Here is a 21,923-nt window from a genome sequence, read left to right on the forward strand (position 1 = left end):
CCTTCTTAAGATGTTTATATCTTAACCCATGTCCACAGCAGATAAAACATACCAGAAAAGACTCTATTTAAATTTTCTAAAACTTTTTATTTTAGGGAGGATCCCCTAAGTATGAAAATGTAATATATTTTAGCTTCTAAAGAATATAGACAAATAGTGTAAACATATAAAAAAATCTTTCACTTTCTAAAAGCTATCTAGAGAGAGAACAATAACTTATTAGCCCCAGGAAAAGGACTGATTATTTCAAATTTTTTTATCTTTTTGTACCCCTGTTCTCCTTCCCTTAAATAAACCAGTTATTTATTTGAACCTACTTTCTATTCATTTGTTGAATTAATATTCAAACTTGGGATTACTAGCCTTCGTAAATTATAACATTTTTATAATTAGTCAATAATGAAAATAATATTTTAACTTCTTAATACAGGTGGTTTAAAAATACAAAGAACCTCTTTTTCTGTTGTAATCTTATAGATATCCTTCTAACATGCTTGTATTTATAGATCCTTGCACCCACTACCTTGTTGTCGTACAACTTTAGACAATGTTGAGATTCCAAAGGGCTACCTACAAACCAAGTAGACTGTGAACAGGCTGGGCGCCTCATTTTGGCTTCTCTCACTCCCTCTAGCGTTTGCAAAACCCATGTGCCTGATTATCCAGTTACCTCACTGAACAAGATGGCTAAGTCCTGCCCATCTATGACATCACCCCCTCCTTCAACCACTGTGAGGTGAAGCTTTAACTTCAGACTTGGAGGTGGGCTGTGTGCAGTAAACTGAAATGCTCTCCCTCGCTCACTCCTCAGTGTAGGAGTGATCCGAAGCAGGACAAGCTCAGCCAACCGCTGCCGTAGGCTTTGTGTGAACTGGACGCGGAGCTTGAGAGAGGGGGAGGTTTATCACTCCTGTTCCCAGTCAGTGGAATTACAGCTGTAGCGGCAGTATATATGGAATTGCTTTTTCTCGTCTTCCTGGTAAGTGTTTCCCGTGTTTTTCCTTATGATTGCCCCAGAAAGTTTGCTTGATTTTTACTCTCTATAAAGAAATGACTTGGAACCATGAGGCATCCAAATCCAACGTTTGCTCTGTCACCAATACAAGCAATGTGTGTGCATGCCAGCCAGAAAGGAAAAATTTGACCGTATAGCCAAATACAAGAAGTTACTTAAAACCTCCTTTCACTTAAAAAATAGTAAATGGCTATGTTCTGTCTCATGTAGTTGCAATTTAGAAAGAGACTTACGGAAAAACATTAGGTTGGAAAGTTAAATGTTAAATATTAAAGAATACAAGGCATTTTTTTTTCACAGAGAGGAAAGCGAAGGGTCTTGCTAACTTGGCGTGTACTGTATGTGTGGTATGATCACCAATTGCTGTTTTTACAACTGTGAAAGAAAATCAATAATCTCTCAGCCCATGAGTATGCAGTACATGAAAAGCATACGTCTTGCTCACAGCTAGCTGAGCTACTACTGGAGACTTATATGCCTCTGTAAAGATTAACAGCTACACCTAGATTTTAAAGCTTGCACTGCTATCCTGCCAGAGCTACTTCAAGCATTTCAGATTTGCAAACCTCAACTAGTTAATTCAACTGAGAGGAGAGGGAGACTCTTCCTAACTATATCTCCTCTCCCATAGAATACCAATATCCATTGCTTGGGCAAATGTATGTGACGAGCATAGTAATTGGCAAAGTCTACTCAGAAAAACTAACAAAGCTCAGCCTGGAAGCTATGTGTGATGTATGCAGTGAATTTGGGTGGCAGGGAGAAAGATGAGTAGAGCCCCCATCAAGTGGGATATGCAGACTGTTCATTCACTTGCAATGTATAATAGGGAAATCTTATTATACTGAAAGAAATGTTTTTATACAACACAGCTTTCAAAAAGTAGTTAAATGTATCTTCTTAAAAATATTTTTCTTTCAATGAATTAGATCTAAAACAAAATGGTTGCACTGAGGTAGAGTGCAACAGGCCCGTATTTTCTCCACCTTGGGGGCAGGGGTCTTTTTAGTCATTTATTTATTTATTTATTTATTTAGAAGTAAAAAGAAAATAAACCATAGATATTTGCCAATTACAAAACCAAACTCTTACATCGTTTTAAAAATTAGCTATTTAAAATTTTCTTAATAAATCTGTCTGCTCTAAAATGCACATGTCATTTCATTAGCAGGAAATAACATGAATAAAGCCACTAGAAAAGTGCTTCAGCTGTATCAGTGCCTTTCTTTTAGCCCTAACTGCATAAGAATATCCTGACCAGCATAAACATAAAGAATGAATTTGTCTGTTTCCAAACAGGGCCATTAATGCATGCCCCAAAGTGACATACGACTGATAGTCTTCTCTTTTGAAATGAATAAAGAAAAAAAATTCATCCTTTAAAAGTAACACAAAATATTAATATTACCACTATTACCAATATTAATATGCCAGGTATTAATCTGTAAGATTAAATCAGAGATATGCCATTTAGTTTCCAAATGTGTGTGTGTGTACATCCATAACATAAACACATACATATATCCATATATTTATTAGCCTGGAATAAAAATCAAGGTTACAAAAATGTGATTGCATATATCTAAGTAGAAAAGTTACAACTAATTTATTTTTAAATAGAGCACTGCCAAAACACATCATATCAAAGGATCAGCAAGTATATTATTGAATGAATAAACATGATGATTTCACAAATACTGTGTTCCTGTATAGTACTAACCACCATTTATTAATTAGGCTTTTCATTTCTCTGTTCCTCTCCCTCTCACCTTTTAAATAAATTATGGTTAGGTTTAAAATGCCCAATTAAATAAATACTTCCTAAACATTAACATTTGCAAAATACATAATTGGGCAGCAAATAAAGTTTTTACAAAAGGAAGAAAAACAGTAAGAAAATGTGTCATAACTGAATATGGCAGCAAAATAGAAGGTATGTTTCTTTTGCTTTCAAGTGTTAATTAAGGAGCCATCAATTCTATCAAAACTTTTTCAGAGCTAAATGAAGCGGCGTGAAATAAATATGGTTGAAATCTTGTGGCTGTCAGACTTTGTTAGCAAGCTATTAATTATCTTTACCCCAGTTTCTTCTCCAGACTATATTGCCCAATCAAATAGAAACTCCAATTATGTTCTGCATCTCCTGCCTGGGGACACAAGACCCTAATGAACACTCAGTGTCCCCACGTGAAAAATACAATTATCAGCTTTAAACATGCAAGTGCACTGTAGAGAGATTTGTCTGTGCTTTTCTTGGCCATACAACTTAAGGCTGTCTCCTCTTTCTGGATTATTTTTAATAATTTTAAACCCTACAAAATCAGCAGCAGAGAACTTGCCTTGTATTAATAATATATAAATGTTTCTTATTTCTGCTTTATTTTCAATATGCCAATGTTCATACCAATATTGAATTAAATCTGGTCATTTAAAAAAATAGTTTAAAACTGCCATTTGTGAATCTTAACTTCCCTCCCCTTTTTAAAGGTGGGTGGGCTACATCACAAAGAATGTGATTAATAGCAAGATCCAGAACTAACTTAAAAATTCTGTATAAAGTCCTCAAATATTCTTTTATTCTTCCAGTTTACTTTAATAGCATTATAAATAATTGTTGAAAGTCAAATGAAGACTAGCATAAATGAAGTCAATGAGAGAAATAAGATTCAGTTAAATTTCTCAAAGGCTGTAATCTCTTCCCTCCTTTTTCCCTCATTCCCCCTTCCCTCTCACCCCCCACCTTTTGCCCCAGAGGCCTCCACTGTTCTTCTCAACGGGAGGCTTTGTTGTAATTAAACCAGAGAAAAACTGACCGGCAGCAGCCCACATCTGACTTGCGGTTTCTGAAAGCGGTGTTCTGGTAGCGTGTACCACCCCCCAGCGGGCAAAAAACTCTACAGTAAATCTCTCAGCAATATTAATTCTCCAAACTGCATTTTTCCTCTTAAGAACATAAAAAGAGCTGTTTCTCAACTCCTTCTAACATTCCACCATTTCAAAAACTTATAAGGCAACAAACCAATTTCCAACAAAGAGATGGTTTGTAAATGCCTTCTAAAGGGGGTGGAGGGGAAACCCTTCTTTCTCTTAAGAACCAAACTTGAAGTAATACATTTCAGAAAGCATTTTTCAGTTTCAGAATGCAGATCCACATCACTAAACTTGGTAAAATATAATACTAAAAAACAGTTTTGAAAACCACGTTTATATTGCACAGAAAAGCAGGTTTCAGGAGTTTGATTTGTCTATTGACAAGAACTCCAGAGACAACAGATTTTAAGGAAGAAGGAATGAAATATAAGTTAAGCAGCAGCTAAAGCTGCATTTGTTTTACATATGCAAAATCTCCTTCTTAGCACCAAAATTAAAGTGTCAGGAATGTATAAAAAGCTCTCTCCAGGTATTAGTCTGCTAAAATGAGAGAGAGAGATTGCTCTTACACTGATGAGACAATGATAGCTTTTGTTCTTTATTCTTTCACTTTTCATGTGCACAAGTTACCGTGGCAACTTTAAAAAGAAAACCCACACACCATATTTGGTTAAACACCATATTTAAAGTGTGCCACTGGACTGTGGATGGATCAGTTTATGTACTGCTGATTTTTTTCCTCTTTATTTGCCTTAAATCAATAATATGCTACTCTGACATGAGAAAACAAGGTGTTTTATGGTCTTGGATGTTCTCACCAGCCAGCAGTGTTTCGCATACAGTAGACCCAAATATCTGTTGTACTAATGTATGGAAATTTGAATATTAGAAATTTTAAGCACCTCGACCAAATTGTACTCACAACAGTGAAAAGGGAGTTTCATGTTTGCAACAGGAAAAATGTTTGTGGTTTAACAAAAGTAAGCATAGCTTTAATTGCAGTTGCTCGAAAGTCAGTGCATACTTAAAGCATGTTCCCTGCCCCAAGCTCTCTACTGCTCACCTTTACCATTCTCTAAATTAATACCTTATTCAATCTTACAAATCTTGGTTCTCTAATTTATTTAGTCTGGCTTTAATATCATAAAAGGAAGCAGCATCCACTATGATGAAAGATGACATCCCAGTTTGCCTTTTTGTTTTAAGTATGCAACATTTAACTTTACAAGCCAAAATAAATGAAGCAGAATTCCATTCATTTATTACAAACCTGTTGGGGAAAAGCATCCATAACAAAAGGAGAAAGTAAAAATCCTTTGTTTTGAAACTTTTATCCCCTTTATTGCATAAGTAAAACAAAAACTTCCTCAGACTAGAAAACAAGTCAGGATAAAACAAAATATGAAAAGGCACACTTGCTTCTCTGCCTCTCAGCAAACCCTTAAGACTTCATGACTCTCAGGAGGAGAGTTAGAAGTCCTTCTGCTTGCCTGGCATTAAACAAAAGAATTGGAACTTTCCTGAAATCTGATGATCGTGGAAAATTTAACTACCAGACAGGCTGCTTAGAAAGCATTTTGCTGTCACTATCAACTAACCTGATGTTCTCCAGTTTTTCAGTTTAACCACATATATAGTTTATTTGAAATACCATGTCCTTGCAAAGACTTAACACTCACAGGTTGATAATTTTGTTGTGCTTTTTTCTAGCAGCAATTTAAGCCTTTATAAATAAATTAATTTCCTAAAATTCTAGATTTTATACAATTGTATAAATTCCAATTTACCTAGAAATATTTACACACTTGAATAAATTTGATTAACCATGTGTGGTTTTTTTCAAGTTTGTACTCAATAATAATGCATTTAATTTGTATTAAAAGTTCTACATGCCATTCTATTTTTAGATTTAATACTTTTTAAAGTTGTCAACATTAGGAAGCAATTACATAAGGCATATCATTAAAAAGAAACTGCAGTCTCAATACTCTATATTTGGTTTAAGATTTTTTAAATATGAGCAATGATTTCAAATCAAATCAATTTAAATCAAAGGCAACAAAGAAATGATTTAGCAAGTTAGCAATATTAATATACAATATAACTTTAATCTAAGTGATCAGAACAAGAAAATACCTTCTCATCTCAAACATTCCCACCTTCAAAATATTGTAGTAGCAGAGAAGGAATCGCATAAACATGCAGATTGCCTCGACTTCTTGATTTTATTTAAATACCAGTTTTCTATTCAGATACAACTTCTTAAATTATACTAATTTTCTTAAAATACCTAAAAATGATAGTATGCTTATATATTTACATACTTTATTAGGTATAAATTGGAAATAAATTGGAGGTTTTTCACAAACTTGATGATTACATTATAAATGCAATTTTTAAAAAACTCCACAATTTTTATTTATAAAAAGAAACTTAATAGAAAAGATCCCTATTAAAATTTTGATTTACCAGTGAAGTGATTATGTTTTTCTTGTTTTTGCTGTGGCTTTAAATGCAATATACTTAAGTAATGATTCCATTAAAAATAATTTTAAAATATTCCTTTAAGTAACCAGGGCTCCATTTATGCTTTTCCCCAAGTTACCCCATTAAAAATATTGCTCTAAAAGGTCTTTGTTGTTGATATTGTTGTTCAGAAGTAATGGCCTCTTCCAAGACTGTGCAGGCATAAAGGCTGTGAAGTCGATGTTGTGGAAACCTGGCCACAGTGTCCATGCCAATGGGGGTCATTTTTGTTTTCATCATTCACATTCAACTGTATGTCTCTAATGTGTGTGAATATGTCGAGCTAGCTCAAAAAGAGGAAAGTCTAAGCATGGAGACAGGATTGCTTGTTTTGGTAGGCAAAATCATTACAGTCTTCAATACGCAAAAAAAAAAAAAACCCCACAAAAAACACTGGCTAGCACTACTATAGTTTTAAATAGAAAGGGGAAGAACATATATAATATAAAACACACTCAAACATGAATTAAACTGTTTTGAGCTTAAGTAAAGGGAGTGGGATAGGTGAGGGATAATCTTTATGTCTGAAAGAGCATCCTTCTCTCCAAAGAAATCTGCTTGATGCTTTTGCCTTGTGTTTTAACGCAGTTTAGGGGAAAAGAGAATGGCACTTTCCAAGAATTTAATGAGATTTAAGGCTTTCCATTAAGCCCACATTATTATTACTATTGTATTAATGTCAACATGAGTGTGCACATCAAACATTGCAGAGGAAGAAGTTTCTCTAAATTATAAAACAGAAAAATAAATAAATTTTCCTTCTTTTCACACCAATTTTGTTTTTTTTTCCTTTCTCTGAATTAAAAGTGTGAAAATCATTGCACACACACACACACTAAGAGCTTGATTTGATGAAATATTTATAGTTCAGATACAAGCCTTATCTCTGCTTATCATGGTGCATCACCTGGGACATCATCTTGGCCTACCTGACTCTCAGAACAATCAGCAATTTTAAAATCCCCACTCATCATATTCATCTTCTCACTTTGGGGTGAGTCCTGGAGTGTGAGAAATGCCTGATTATGGGTACCAATTTAGGCATTTTCTCACTTATGATTTTTATAGTTTTTTAATTAACATCTAATGTATTTTAACAAAATTGTTTTTAAGCTTAAATTAACCAAACTATTTTATATTTTGAAAAGGTTTCAAGCTTAGAAAACATTTACAGCAAATACTTTTTAAAGTAACTTTTCAGTTATAATTTCAACAGCTTGGTTTTCCATTTTCACACACTAAGAAAGCAACAGTTTTCAAGAAAAAAAGTACACTATAAAAACTCAACAATAATAAGCAAAGCCCTAAAGGCATCACAGTAAAACCTCACATTAAACAATAAATCATTTAAACTTTCCTCTGTGGGCACTTTGCAATATCCACTTGAGACTACTTTATCCAAGCGCTATTATTTTTGTTTCAAGTTGCCTAAATAATAAATTAAAAGTATCTATAATTATTTCTTAAGTTCCCTTTTGTTAATGCAGTCTATGATAGTGTTGGTATCTGGTGACAAAGTAAAAGAAACTAAATTTTCAAAAACAACTGGAAACATGAATTTGGGCCTTACTTAACATTCACATTCAGTAGTGTTTGAATTCTGGAACAGATGCTATCCTTGTTGGATGCCAGGTAATTACAGGGGGAGAAGCAAATTAGTTCTGCTTTTTCCCTTAATTTCAGGGTCAAATATTTCCATGATACCCTAATGCTTCCTACATATACAGTAAGCCCCTGAGTGGATAATCCTGGAATTCTGATATTGATCCTACCCACCCCCCACCCATCCACCAAAAAAATAATCTTCATGTATATTAATTAGATAAGGGACAAAGCAGTCATTAAAATCACTGGTATCTCTGGTTAAGTCTTAAGTCTAGTTACTGAAATGAAAAATACACTTACTAGAAATTGGCCTGTTCCTATTTGAACCTAGAGAGAAATGCCTCTTCAGGTTTTGAAATGCTTTCCTAATTGTCATTACGAGGAGACACATTGAATAGTGTCATTTCTATTTTAAAACAGGTTTTTCAAATTCAAGTTGCTAAAAGAATATTAAAATTATATTCTCCTGAAAAACAAATTATGACTTTTGGCCAAGAACTCCTGAGTAACTAGAGTTTTAAGATCATCAACTAGTCCTCAGAAACACCTTTAAGGTGGGGTCCACATTCTGAATTTGAATAACTGAGGCCTGCAGGGCATTGAGCATATCAAAAGAAAAGCTTCTAAAGCAAACTCTTTTTCAACTCTTTAAATTGCAGATTGTATAACTTTGTAAATCAAGTTCACAAATTCTAAAAAGAAATTGTGTCAAAAATCCTTGTTCTGTATTTGCTCACCCTTGAACATAAATTATTTTCTCCTTCTTATACACTTTATATTTTACATGCAAGATTTAAAAGTGAACTTTTAAAGATTGGCCTGACCTGAATTCAAAAGCCATGGAAGGGGTTTACTGTCTCCTGAATGAAGCATCGCTTCTGTGTTTCATTCAAAGTGACACTAATAATTAGTTGACATAAATTGTTTAGTGACAATCTCAACTTCATCTCCTACTTTATGTAGTAAAATGGGCAGTACAAAACAAAGAGATCGTCTTATCCCTTTTTGCCAGCTACTGTGTTGAAAGATGTTTTTGCTTAAAGAAAGAATTGAAGTTAAATTTCTAGGCAATGTCTGTAGTATGTTAAAGTTCATTACTAGAAGTTCATTAAAACCTTTTACTTTCACAGGAGATGCTCAGACTCAGTATGTTTTAAGGAAGAAACATATAAAGGAAATCTAGTATGCTTCCTTTTTTTCCCCGTGAAGAATATTTGAATTCAGTTTTCTTTACCTCTTAAAAACGAATACCAGTTCTTGCATAAAGTGACTACACCAGATATTCTAAGAAAGCAGCAAGAAGCAAAAGCTGGAAATAGCTATTTCACAGCAGGTAATCATACCTCAGGATATAGCTACTGTACAAAGTTTATACGTGGATAATCCTGGATGGGAATAAAAGGTGGGGGGTAACTGCCTAGAAAACCTATTACTATGCTGGCCTTAGCATCATGAATGGCTTTCTTCATGAGGATCTGAAGTTACTATTTCTGACCACATTGCACAGAAGAGCCAATAAGAATTTCAAAGAAAGCAATTTCCACTAAGGGAATTAAGCTACACAAAAGAAACCTTACACAGAAACTCTATCAGAAAGAAAAAATACATAGGAAACCGTATGTTCTACATAGTAACAGGAAGCTGAATTGTTTCTGGTCCCCGCTTTAATGAGCTTGCCCACAATGCTGAACCACTGCTGGAATGTTCATTGACAACAGTGACCCTGATATGGAGGTGTATGCGTCATAGGATTACTTGAATAAACAGTGAAGAACATTTCCAAGGACTAAACAAGAGTTTATAAGCCCCAGCCCCTCATCAGGAAAAAAAAAACTATATATATATGTGTGCATTGGGTTTTCACTCACACAAAATTTATTTACATCATTCAATAAGGTAGGAAAAATATTAAAGTCTTCTATTTTCATGCCTGAAATTATACAGGCTAATTAATACCAGAAAGTTCATAAGAAATTATATTATACAATAGATCAGTATAAATCTATAATTCTCCAGCCATGGAGAAAGTTGAGTAATATTTAGAATAGAACTTGAAAAAAGATAAATTCCCTGTGAAAACATGTTGTGAGATAGAATATAATTAAAAATGTGCACAAAGCCATTAAACCATGTGATACAAAACATATAACAAAATGGGAACAAAAGCAAGAACTAGTTTAAGATGGAATGGAATTTCATTAGTTGGATGTATTATGTATGTAAATTCATTACTTCCCTTAAAGCAGATGAAAAAAGATTTCTTTTTTTTTCTTGCTAGAAATACCCATCTAACAATGTTTAATAATAATAACAATAAAAGAAAAAGAACATCAATAGTCAAAGCAAACATTTTACTTTACTGTCATTTGAGATCTCAAGAGGTAATTATTCCCGAATAGCAAAAGAATAGATATTTTTACTACACATTTTTATACCTGTACAGTCAGTTTAATAAAAAGTAGACAAAGAAATTTTGGTTTTTAAGAACAGAAACATTATCGTCTTTAAATATAATACATTATATTCTTATGAATCAATTGACTATGACTATTAAGAAAAAATTCAATATTTAATTAGCTTGGTCAGTGACTAGCTACAAGTATTATTAAAATTCTTTTAAATATTCAATGAAACTTTAATTATATTTAACATTTCAAAATAAAATGGGTTTGGGAGATGAGAGTTCTTAATTTAATACCAGAAGCATTTAAGGTAAAGAGATTATATGATTGGGTTCATTGTTTGTGAGGTAGCACAATACCCTAAGAATGCAAAAAAAAAAAATATTGAAAGTGATGATTGATGTTTTAATTTCCACATCTATTTTGAATACAGTCTTAAGTATGCTGATCTGATTGCATTCTGTCTTTTTTTCTTTTTAACTCACTGCACTTTAGGGCTCTGAAGCTACCTTGTGTAAAGACCTCAACACTGCTGACCATGATCAGCCCAGCTTGGAGCATCTTCCTCATTGGGACTAAAATTGGGCTGATCCTTCAGATGGCACCTCTTTCAGTTACAGCTAAATCCTGTCCATCTGTGTGCCGCTGCGATGCAGGTTTCATTTACTGTAATGATCGCTTTCTGACATCCATTCCAATAGGAATACCAGAGGATGCTACAACTCTCTACCTTCAGAACAACCAAATAAATAATGCTGGGATTCCTTCAGATTTGAAGAACTTGCTGAACGTAGAAAGAATATACCTATACCACAACAGTTTAGATGAATTTCCTACCAACTTACCAAAGTACGTAAAAGAGTTACATCTACAAGAAAATAACATAAGGACTATCACTTATGATTCACTTTCAAAAATTCCCTATCTGGAAGAATTGCATTTAGATGATAACTCAGTCTCTGCTGTTAGCATTGAAGAAGGGGCATTTCGAGATAGCAACCATCTCCGTCTGCTTTTCCTGTCCCGTAATCACCTTAGCACAATCCCTTGGGGTTTGCCCAGGACTATAGAAGAACTACGTTTGGATGATAATCGCATATCCACTATTTCATCACCATCTCTTCAAGGTCTCACTAGCCTAAAACGCCTGGTTTTAGATGGAAACCTGTTGAACAACCATGGTTTAGGTGATAAAGTTTTCTTCAACCTAGTCAACTTAACAGAACTATCCCTGGTGCGGAATTCCCTGACTGCTGTGCCAGTAAACCTTCCAGGTGCAAACCTGAAGAAGCTCCACCTTCAGGATAACCACATCAATCGGGTGCCCCCAAATGCTTTTTCTTATCTAAGGCAGCTGTATCGACTTGATATGTCCAATAATAACCTAAGTAATTTACCTCAGGGTGTCTTTGATGATTTGGACAATATAACCCAACTGATTCTTCGCAACAATCCCTGGTATTGTGGGTGCAACATGAAATGGGTACGTGACTGGTTACAATCACTGCCTGTAAAGGTCAACGTGCGTGGGCTCATGTGCCAAGCCCCAGAAAAAGTTCGGGGGATGGCTATCAAGGACCTCAATGCAGAACTGTTTGATTGTAAAGACAATGAAGTTGTAAACACCGTTCAGATAACCACTGCAATACCCAACACCATGTATCCTGATCAAGGACAGTGGCATCCTCCGGTGACCAAACAACCAGACATTAAGAAAACTAAGCTCACTAAGGACCAGCGAACCACAATGAGTCCAGCAAGAAAAGCAATTGTAATTACTGTGAAATCTGTCACCTCTGACACAATTCATATCTCTTGGAAACTTGTCCGACCTATGACTGCTTTAAGACTCAGCTGGCTCAAACTGGGCCATAGCCCAGCATTTGGATCTATAACAGAAACAATCGTAACAGGGGATCGCAGTGAATACTTGGTCACAGCCCTGGAGCCTGATTCGCCCTATCGAGTCTGCATGGTTCCCATGGAAACCAGTAACCTCTACCTATTTGATGACAATCCTGTTTGTATTGAGACTGAAACTGCACCCCTTCGAATGTACAACCCTACAACCACCCTTAATCAAGAGCAAGAGAAAGAACCTTATAAAAACCCTAATTTGCCATTGGCTGCCATTATTGGTGGGGCTGTGGCCCTGGTGGCCATTGCTCTTCTTGCTTTAGTGTGCTGCTTTGTTCATAAGAATGGATCACTCTTCTCAAGGAACTGTGCATACAGCAAAGGGAGGCGAAGAAAGGATGACTATGAGGAAGCTGGCACTAAGAAAGACAACTCCATCCTGGAAATCAGGGAGACTTCTTTTCAGATGTTACCCAGAAGTAATGAACCAATCTCAAAGGACGAATTTGCAATACACACCATATTTCCTTCTAATGGAATGAATTTGTACAAAAACAATCACAGTGAAAGCAGTAGTAACCGAAGCTACAGAGACAGTGGAATTCCAGACTCGGATCACTCACACTCATGATGCTGGATGACTCGCAACAGACTGTGTCTTGGTTTTTTTTAAACCTAAGGGAGGAGATGGTAGGAACCCTGTTCTACTGCAAAACACTGGAATAAAAGAGACTGAAAGAAGCAATGTACTGTACATTTGCCATATAATTTATATTTAAGAACTTTTTATTAAAAGTTTCAAATTTCAGGTTACTGCTGCGATTGATGTAGTGGAGATCCCTGAACACAATTCTATATTTTAGTATTTTTTAGTAATTTGTACTGTATTTTCCTTGCAAATATTGAAGTTATAAACCATTTACTTTGTGTTCTACTGAGTAAGATGACTTGTTGACTGTGAAAGTGAATTTTTTGCTGTGTTGAACAATCAGGACTGCGTTCACATGAGATCCTTGTAGTATAAGCACAGGCCATTTTTCACTTTGGTATTAATAAAATGTAAAAAAAACTGGCTGATGAGAAAAATTACATTTCAAAACCTATTTATGAAGTAATATTCCAATTATTAAATTTGTATTATCCCACTGGTATTCAATAAATCAAAATATGTGAAGTAATGGGCAATATCAAACTTGCTGCATATCTCCATTTTTACTCTAAGAAAATTAGATATCCTTAAGAAAGTAAGTATATCTTCTGAACTGAATACATGAGCTGGCTTCAAAGGAGTGTGAGGTCTGTTGTAAAGCCATTGTTAACAATGCTTTAAGAATAAAGGACTTCACAAAAATAATAAAATAAGCATGTTTCCAAATTAGGGAGGAAATACGTACTTGGGAAAACATAAAAAGTTAGACTTCAATAGCATAGTGAACACAGATACCAGAATTGCATTTTGGTTTTGCCTATACCATCCTGATTTTTGAAAAGTGAATTCTAAAAACATAATTGCTAGTGTTTATAATGTTTTTATCACAAAGGACATCAAACAAACCTTACATATATTAAAAAGGTAGCGTAACTATAAGAAATTCCCCTCGACAATGAAGAGAAAGTAGTACTATAAATAAGTGAGAATTTAAAAGAAAATACTAGATATCAAATTTAGATTTGGTTTATGTGAAATATTTTAACACTGTGCAGAAGTGTTCAGTTTACTTTCCACAATGATCAAGATTACTGCCCATTACTATCACAGTTTTCCATATATTACACAATGAACTTGTAATGTTAACATTTCTTTCAGGCTTCCTACTGAATTGTGAGCTATTACTTGTTTTAAAAACACATCACTTTTCTGTTGCCATGATTGTTTTCCAACAAAAAACCAAAGTGCATTGTACGCCCTTTGGCCAGTCTTGTATGTGCCTTGATCCAACGCTACATGTATTCAGCTTTTAAAATTCTACAAATTTTTCATACTTCCTTAAATATGAAAAATTACGGTCTTCTTGCTGAATAAAACAAGAAAAAAGTACAAAGTAATCGTGCTTGCTTTTTCAGAACTATGTTACTATCACTAAAGTAGCAATTTGCCCAGCACATTAGTCTAAGGACTCCCATGTATTTTTCTAGGCATAAAAATAAATGTTGACTACAAATAAAAAAATAGCAACATCTTGAGCTTGTGTATCATTTTACTTCAGAGTTTAGTGTTTAATGCATAAATTAATTTCCTAATAATCATTTTAATGCTCTTATTTTACTTATTCAATTGTTGGGAAACTTCAGGAGTGGTTCTGTGACTTTTCAGTCTTATACACTGCTCCAATTGTCCTGACTGACACTTTTTAAGGTGGTCTTTGAAAATCTAATTTTTTTTAAAAACTAACATTTTTAAAATAGCTTTTTGGTAATGGATTTGGCACCAGAAGATCTGAAATCTCAGATCTACTACTTACTAGGTATGTACTTAAAAACACTCACTTATTCTTCTTAGCCTGGTTAACATCTATAAAATAGGGCTATTAACAGTACCCACCTCACAGCATTGTTGTGAGGATTAAATGAGATGACATGCATAGAAACGACAGTGTTCAACAAGTGTTAAGTTACTGCTACTCAGTCAAGAGAAGTTAGTCATGTGTTCCCAGAGATTTGCTAGGTATCGCTGCTTCTACTATACTAACAAATATCTCCAACTGCCTGAGTAACCTCAATCATTATTCATTTACCATCTTCAAATGTTTACCAATATTTTCTCTTTTGATTCCTGTTATGAGGTTAGCTGTTTTCTAGGAATAACTTAGCAGAAATAAATGTGATTAATATTAAATGTAGGAATTGTTTCCTAAAGGAAATTTGTCTTTGCTTCCAAAGGTTTTGAGTAGTTCAGCTGCAGTTCTGTCTGAAGTCAGGGAAATGGCTGGATGGTTCCATAGAGACTCTATAAAGCTATGAGTTTAGAAAAAGCAAAAGCTAAAAGATTATATTGACTATTTCCCAGCAAGTACATCTTATATGACCACAGAAATTTTATATGTCTTCTAATACATCCATCTTAATAATTTTACCTGGGATAAATCAGAAATATGTCTTATACCAGCAAAGAAATAGCTTACACCCTTTCAATAGAAAAGCAGATCAAAGATCAACTTAATGGTCACTAAATTAATTACAGATATATTTGTATATATCCAAAAATATTCACAATTTTTATTGATCAGGTACTAACAGAAACTGTAGGAAAAATATCCAATCCAGAATATAAAGCTTAAAGGTTTAACAAGGATACCACTAGGGAAGTTACCAAAACAATGGGAGGGGCGCGGAATCACTCCTTTGCTGATTGTTTGACAAAAATCAGAAATTGTTTTTTGGATGCAGGCACTTGTAACTGCATTAAATCACTGCACTTACACTCTCGTTCCCTATTAAAAACAATACTGTGCTATATACTTTAGCAAGTCCAATTTATTAAAAGTATTCCCCTGTGAAAGGAACTAGTAAAAACTCTTGATTTATAAACTACAATTTCTGAGTGAAGCACATTTGATAGCTACATGCCAACAAGACAGTTTTCATGAGCAATCCAAAGAGACCCACATGCTTTAAAACACCTGAAGTGTGGGCATTAAAGAAACCAATACACCACTCAATTTAATATTGGTTCATCTGCTGCTGAAAACAGTAGTAGCATTTAACATTCTAATTGCTTTCTCCTACTTAGCATGATTAGCAAATCTTAATTTAGCATAGTCTTGGAATTTAAGCTACTACATTTTATGCCTTTGGACTTTGGTTAAATTAAAAAATAAAAAACACTAAAGCTTATTATGAGAATGTAAAGTCCTCTACAAATAATCTCAACAGCCAATGACCTTTACTGAGTGGCTTCTATATTAAAAATAGCAAAAGCCTTTCCTTCAGGAAGTGTGCATCTAGAGATTGTTAGATAAAAATACAATCTAATGAAAATTTACTGTGACTGCAGTATAGAAAAAAATAATACATCTGTTTGGATAAACCAAGGAAAACTTCATGAAGGAGGTAAAATTAGGGCTGGGTATTGAAGGATGTGAAGGTATTTTAAAAGCAAGAAAAGCAGACCCTGGTGGTGAAGAGGTGAAGAGAAAATGGTGATCAAAGTCATGGGGACAGGAAAACGGGTGATGTTTTCCATGGCTTTGGTCAGGACCACTTAGGGAGGCTTTTATTAAGGCAGCCAGTCCTCAATAGAGACCTACTAGCTCTAAATCTCTATGCATAAGTAAGGTTAAATATTTATTTATTTTTAATTCCAAAGGTGATTCTGACGAGGTTGAAGACCACTGACTTAGACAATATTTGGGGAAAGACTAATAGTTAAATTGAAATACAGGATCCATGAAGGATGTAAGACTGGAGAAATTATTGGAATTTTTGTTTTTGTTTTCTATGTCAAGCTTTGCAATATATTGACTTTCAAATTCAGAAGTCTGTATGATATTATTTAGAAGATGTATATATAACCAGTGTACTTTAAGGACATTTTGCAGAAAGAAAGAATATCACATGAAGAATAAATGAGGAGCTATCTGGAAGTAAGAAGACAGGTTAGAAGACTATGCAGTATTCCAGGTAAGAGCAAATAATGGCCTGAACGGTGGAATGGTGTTATTTTTTAAGTTGTAACTCAAAAGAAAGAAGAAAGGTAGAATTATTAGGAATTGGAAACTGAGGAAAGAATAAGTACTTAAGCTGATTTTCAGCTCAGATAAATAGAATGCTGGTGAGGCAATTCATGATAGAAAATCAAATTTCAGAGTATTTGGTACACATTGAGTTTGAATGGGTGACCATATGCACAGTAGAGCTTTACACCGGCTGATTATTAATAGTGCCCTCTTTAAACTTCCATATGACTCAGTTTAGATGATAAATGACAACTGCCTTAGGTTTAAAGTATTTTTATGGTACCCCTCTGGAAATGTCTACAGGAAGTTGGAAATAAATGTCTGGGAATAGATCTTCAGTATCAAGGAAAGGAATCCATATCTAACAGGTTATTACCAAAGCTGAGAAGGTGGACGAGATCACCAACAGAAAGTGAGCAGAGAAAGAGAGAAAAAAAAAGATGAGCCAAAGACACATTTGCTTTCTGTAGTGATAGAACAGGGAAGAAGAGTCCAAAAACAAAAAAAAAAGTTGCAAAGGAGGAAAAATTATGAGAAGAAAATATAAAATCAAGGAACCAGAAATATTAAAAAAGGAAAATGTCAAAAATGTAGTCAGGAACAGACTTGGAAGAGGACACCACTGAATGTGGAAAAACAGATCTCCAGGGATTCTGAAAGCAGTGTCAGCAGAGTAAGGAGGCAAAAGCTTCTAGGATGTTGACAGGGTAATTGGTGATAAAGAAATCAAAAATAATGATTAAGACTCTAAAAAGTTTGGAAGGTGAAAGAATCTTGGTCATTGTGTGAAGGATCAAAATAGATAAAAGGGAAGTGAATTCCAGGAAGGATATTTGTTGACCACAGGAATGAGACATGGTAGAGATAGGAATGTACAATGAGGACAGGGAGCATATTTCATAGGAGAAAAAACAAAAAAACTTGACATGCATAAGAGGTGTGGTCCAAGTCATGGCTGTGACTCTAAGATGACTAAAGTAAAGGCTGTGTCCGACAACCTACTGTTGTAGGAGTTGCCAGTAAGAGTGACAAAGTCACTTAGAGAGATGGAAAGGGTTGGTACACAGATAAAGTGTATAAAACAAGTTCTAAGGAAGATCAGAATATGTCCCAGGGACTGAGAAGAAAGACAATGACTGCATTATGTGATATAGATGAAAACAAGAACTTCAAAATAAAAGTTTATGAATAATGGTAACAGAATCATAGCCAAGGAAGTGGTCTTTTAGGAATAGAAAAAAAAATGAAACTCCCAAGGAACATGTATAAAGGACCCATGGACAAAGCCAAAGGTGGGTAGGATTGAGGGTAGGAGGTAGGGGTGGGTGGGATGGGGGAGAGTGGTGGCAGGAAAGCGGAGACAACTGCGCTTAATGACAAGAAAAAATAAAAATTAATAAAATTAAAAAAAAAGAAACTCCCTACCTACATCCCACATCACTTCTCTCCCCTAGTTTCATCAAATAGTTACAGCAAGAGAATGGGACAGGTAAGAGGGGAGGTGTCATTCTAGGGGAACAGATGACAATTAATTGAAGGTGGTAGAAAAAATGCTAAGAAAAATGTCAGTTATGTGGCGAGCTGGAACCCAAAAATAAAGAATTGCTGTGGGCCTGGGGGGAGCAGTTAGGAGATGGGTCAAAAAAGAGGTCAAACCCTTAGATAGATACACAAAACAAAACAGGAGAGCACAGGAGGGCATTGCACCTAGGACTCTTAACAGATGGTCACAGTTAAAAAAAGATGTTGGTCATGAGAGGCCAGTAGAAACTCCAATTTAAATAGTATAGACATTCTGAACAGATGAAAGAAAAAGAACTAGAATAACCAAATCAACCTTGCTCTATTCTTTGAACATCAAAACAGAATTAATCCAAATTTGTCTCAAACTACACACTGAAGAAGTAGTTCTATCCACCCACCAAAACTTTTACCAGGCTTTCCCACAAGTATCATAGGATTGCAGGCAAAGGGATAAGTAAATCACATTATGAACCCCTCCCACTCCCTACCCCCCATCTCATTTTTATGTTATTTGGGTGAAATGAGATTAGAAATAAACTTTAGGGCTGCCTTGAAAGTTTTTTCCTTCTTTAAGAAGCCTCAAAAGGAAGCATACAGCCACGGGGGTGTGGAAGTCAGGGATAATGGGATTTTACAGACTGATTGTGCACACACATAAAAGCAGCACTTCTTTTTCATTGCCAGCTGTCTGGAGTGGAGAGGGTGGAGCAGTCTGGGAAATTACTACCCAAAGTAATTATCCTTCTGAATGTATGGCATGGCTCTGATAATGGTGATATTACAAAGCTGAGGCTAGTTCATATCAATGTTCCATTAAAAGGCATGGATGGAATCACTGCTGGAATTCCACATTTTAATTTCTTCGATATGAGGACCAATGTTAAATACTTTTTTTAAAAAGGTTGTAAAGACTGGTAAACAAAAGTCTAACAAAATTCTCTTTTAAAAATATGTTCTATAAATATTAGCATGTCATACACATGGTCATGCTGCTGCAGACACTACCGTTAGATGAAGACTTTGTCAAGAACAGTGCTAAGTGTTTTATATATCTTAATCTCATTTAATTCACACAATAACTTTACAGATAGAAATTATTATGTGTATTTTTTAAAAGATTTTATTTTATTTATTTTAGAGAGGGGGGAATAGAGGGAGAAAAAGAGGGAGAAGAACATCAATGTGAGAGATAAACATTGAATGACTGCCTCTCAAACACACCTCAACCATGGACAGAACCGGCCACTCAGGCATGTGCCCTAACTGGGAAGCGAACCAGCAACCTTTTGCTTTGTGGAATGACACCCAACCAACTGAGCCACACTGGTCAGGGCTGCTATGTATTTTTAAGATGAGCAAATTAAAGCTTTGAAAGGTCATGGACATATTTTATTCATTCAACATTAACAATGATTTATTGAGTGCCTGCTCAATAACTGTGCTTGGGGCTGGGTTTATAGCAGTGAATCCAAAAGAGATGAAGAGTATAATAGGAGAAGACAAGAATTTAGATATTAACTAAAAAACAAATTAATATAAAGTGAAAAATTGTGACAGGGAAAAACATGGTTTCAGGAATGACACAGCAGAACTTATTTAGATGGGGTGGTAAAGAAAGTCTAAGATCTGAGGGATAAAGAGTCAGCCATGTGAAGAGTGAAGTAGAGCATGTTCTGAGCACAGTAAAGAGGATTTGTTAAAGTTTCAAGTAGAGAATCAGTGAGTTTAGGAACTGAAAAAATACCAGAGGGCTCAAGTTCAGTGAGCAAGACAGAGGTGAGATCAGCGAGGCAGGGCTGGATCACATCGTGCAGGGTCTTGTAGGCCAAGGTAAGAAGTTTAGACTTTATTCTAGTGCAAGAAAAAGCAATTGGAGGGGGTTGACGTGGAAGGAAGAGGAGGAGAAGAGTTATGTCTGGGGATCAGACTATTAGCTTCAACGGTGATAAGGTCACTAGCAACTGTATGGAGAAGAATGGGTACTATGGAATGAAATGGTGGTCATGAGAAGGGAAAAGGTGCTATACATGTGTGTGTGTGTGTATGAGCTATAATGGCATCCTTCTTAATTTTTATAGTTAGTAAGTTGTGAAACAATGATCCTGTCTGCTTCTGAAGTTTGAGCTCTTAACCACTCTCTTAAAATAGTGAGCAGAAATGTTCCTTCAATAACTTTAGAAAGGAGTTTAAGTCTAGAAAAAAAAAAAAAACATTATTTCCCTTTCCTAAGACAACAACTAGAAGACATTTTTAGGATTAAATCTCAAAACATTTAATGAGGCAAATGTGAATTTTTCTACCAAGACCTACAAACCTCTGCCCCATGATGCTGAATAATGATTTACAGCCAATAGCTAATAGCTATAAACTACCCTGAGAATAACTCTTGTCTTTCTTGCAGCTTTCAATAAATTTAAACTCAGAGTTAGCAGACAAATCTTAATGTTTACATTCACTACAACACCTTTTCATGATCCCTTTGTGTCTTCGAAGAGCCAGAATGGAGGTACCAGATCAATGAAGCTTTTTCCCAGGCTTGGTGCTGAATTTGAGACACATGAAAAAGAAATGCTAAGATTTTTTAATGTTTTCCAATAATTAATTATTTTTAAAAAATAATCTTTGAATTACTGACATGCCATATTTGATTTGGGGTATACTTACAAACATATATGCATATAAATAGAGACAGGTTTTAGAGATCTACACTTATTCCATTCTTTTAGCCAACGAGTCATGGAATCTTAGAACTAGCTATAAGAGATTACATGAATTTTGGTGATGTGTGCTAACAATTAAATCAGAAAAATAATCACAATGTTTTAAAACAATACAAAATTTCAAAATAAAAGTTTGTAGTTAAATAATAACTAGTTTACAGTTTTTAAAAGTCCAAAATGGAAAAACACATTGCTAGTCTATGAATCAAAATGTGGATCTAACTACTGAGCTATGCATGGCTTATAACATTCACAATACAAGAGTGATGTTATATTAATTATTATTATCTAACACATGAAATATTTTACTTAATATATTATCTATATTCCTCATTAAAATGCAAACTCCATCCCTGGCTGAGTGGCTCAGTTGGTTGAATGTCATCCTGTACACCAAAAGGCTGCAGGTTCGATTCCTGGTCAGGCCACATACCTAGGTTGTGGGTTTGATCCCTGGTCAGGGAATGTGCAAAAGATTGTTATTTCCCTCTCTCTCTCTCTCTCTCTCTCTGTCTCTCTCTCTCTCCCTCTCTTCCCCTGTCTTCAAAATCAATAAGCATATCCTTGAATGAGGATTTTTTTAAAAAATCAAATTCCATGAAGGCAAGTACTTTCTTTCTCGCTACTTCACTGTTAAATCACTCCTATAAGAACAATGCTGGACACCTAGCAGATATTCAAAAAAATATGTTGCATGAATGAATAAAAGAATGAACAGGCTTCAAAG

At 34.9% G+C, this 21,923-nt stretch overlaps 2 protein-coding genes across 3 annotated transcripts in view; one reads left to right on the forward strand and one right to left on the reverse strand.

Annotated features, from left to right (window-relative positions):
- Nucleotides 1-21,923, reverse strand: part of MACROD2 (mono-ADP ribosylhydrolase 2) — a 2,132,804-nt gene that overhangs the window by 1,777,506 nt on the left and 333,375 nt on the right. The window lies entirely within an intron of this gene.
- On the forward strand, nucleotides 736-14,460 carry FLRT3 (fibronectin leucine rich transmembrane protein 3). 2 transcript variants are annotated; one of them, XM_028523705.2, is made up of 3 exons: nucleotides 738-979; nucleotides 9,148-9,350; nucleotides 10,915-14,460. In XM_028523705.2, exon 3 carries the CDS (start codon nucleotides 10,958-10,960, stop codon nucleotides 12,905-12,907), a length of 1,950 nt encoding a protein of 649 aa, XP_028379506.1. In that variant the 5' UTR covers nucleotides 738-979; nucleotides 9,148-9,350; nucleotides 10,915-10,957; the 3' UTR covers nucleotides 12,908-14,460. The 2 variants fall into 2 exon arrangements, with proteins under 2 accessions (XP_028379507.1, XP_028379506.1); XM_028523706.2 differs by lacking the exon at nucleotides 9,148-9,350 and having other exon boundaries at nucleotides 736-979.

This window comes from Phyllostomus discolor, chromosome 9 (genome assembly GCF_004126475.2).
Source record: "Phyllostomus discolor isolate MPI-MPIP mPhyDis1 chromosome 9, mPhyDis1.pri.v3, whole genome shotgun sequence".
Lineage (NCBI taxonomy): Eukaryota > Metazoa > Chordata > Mammalia > Chiroptera > Phyllostomidae > Phyllostomus > Phyllostomus discolor.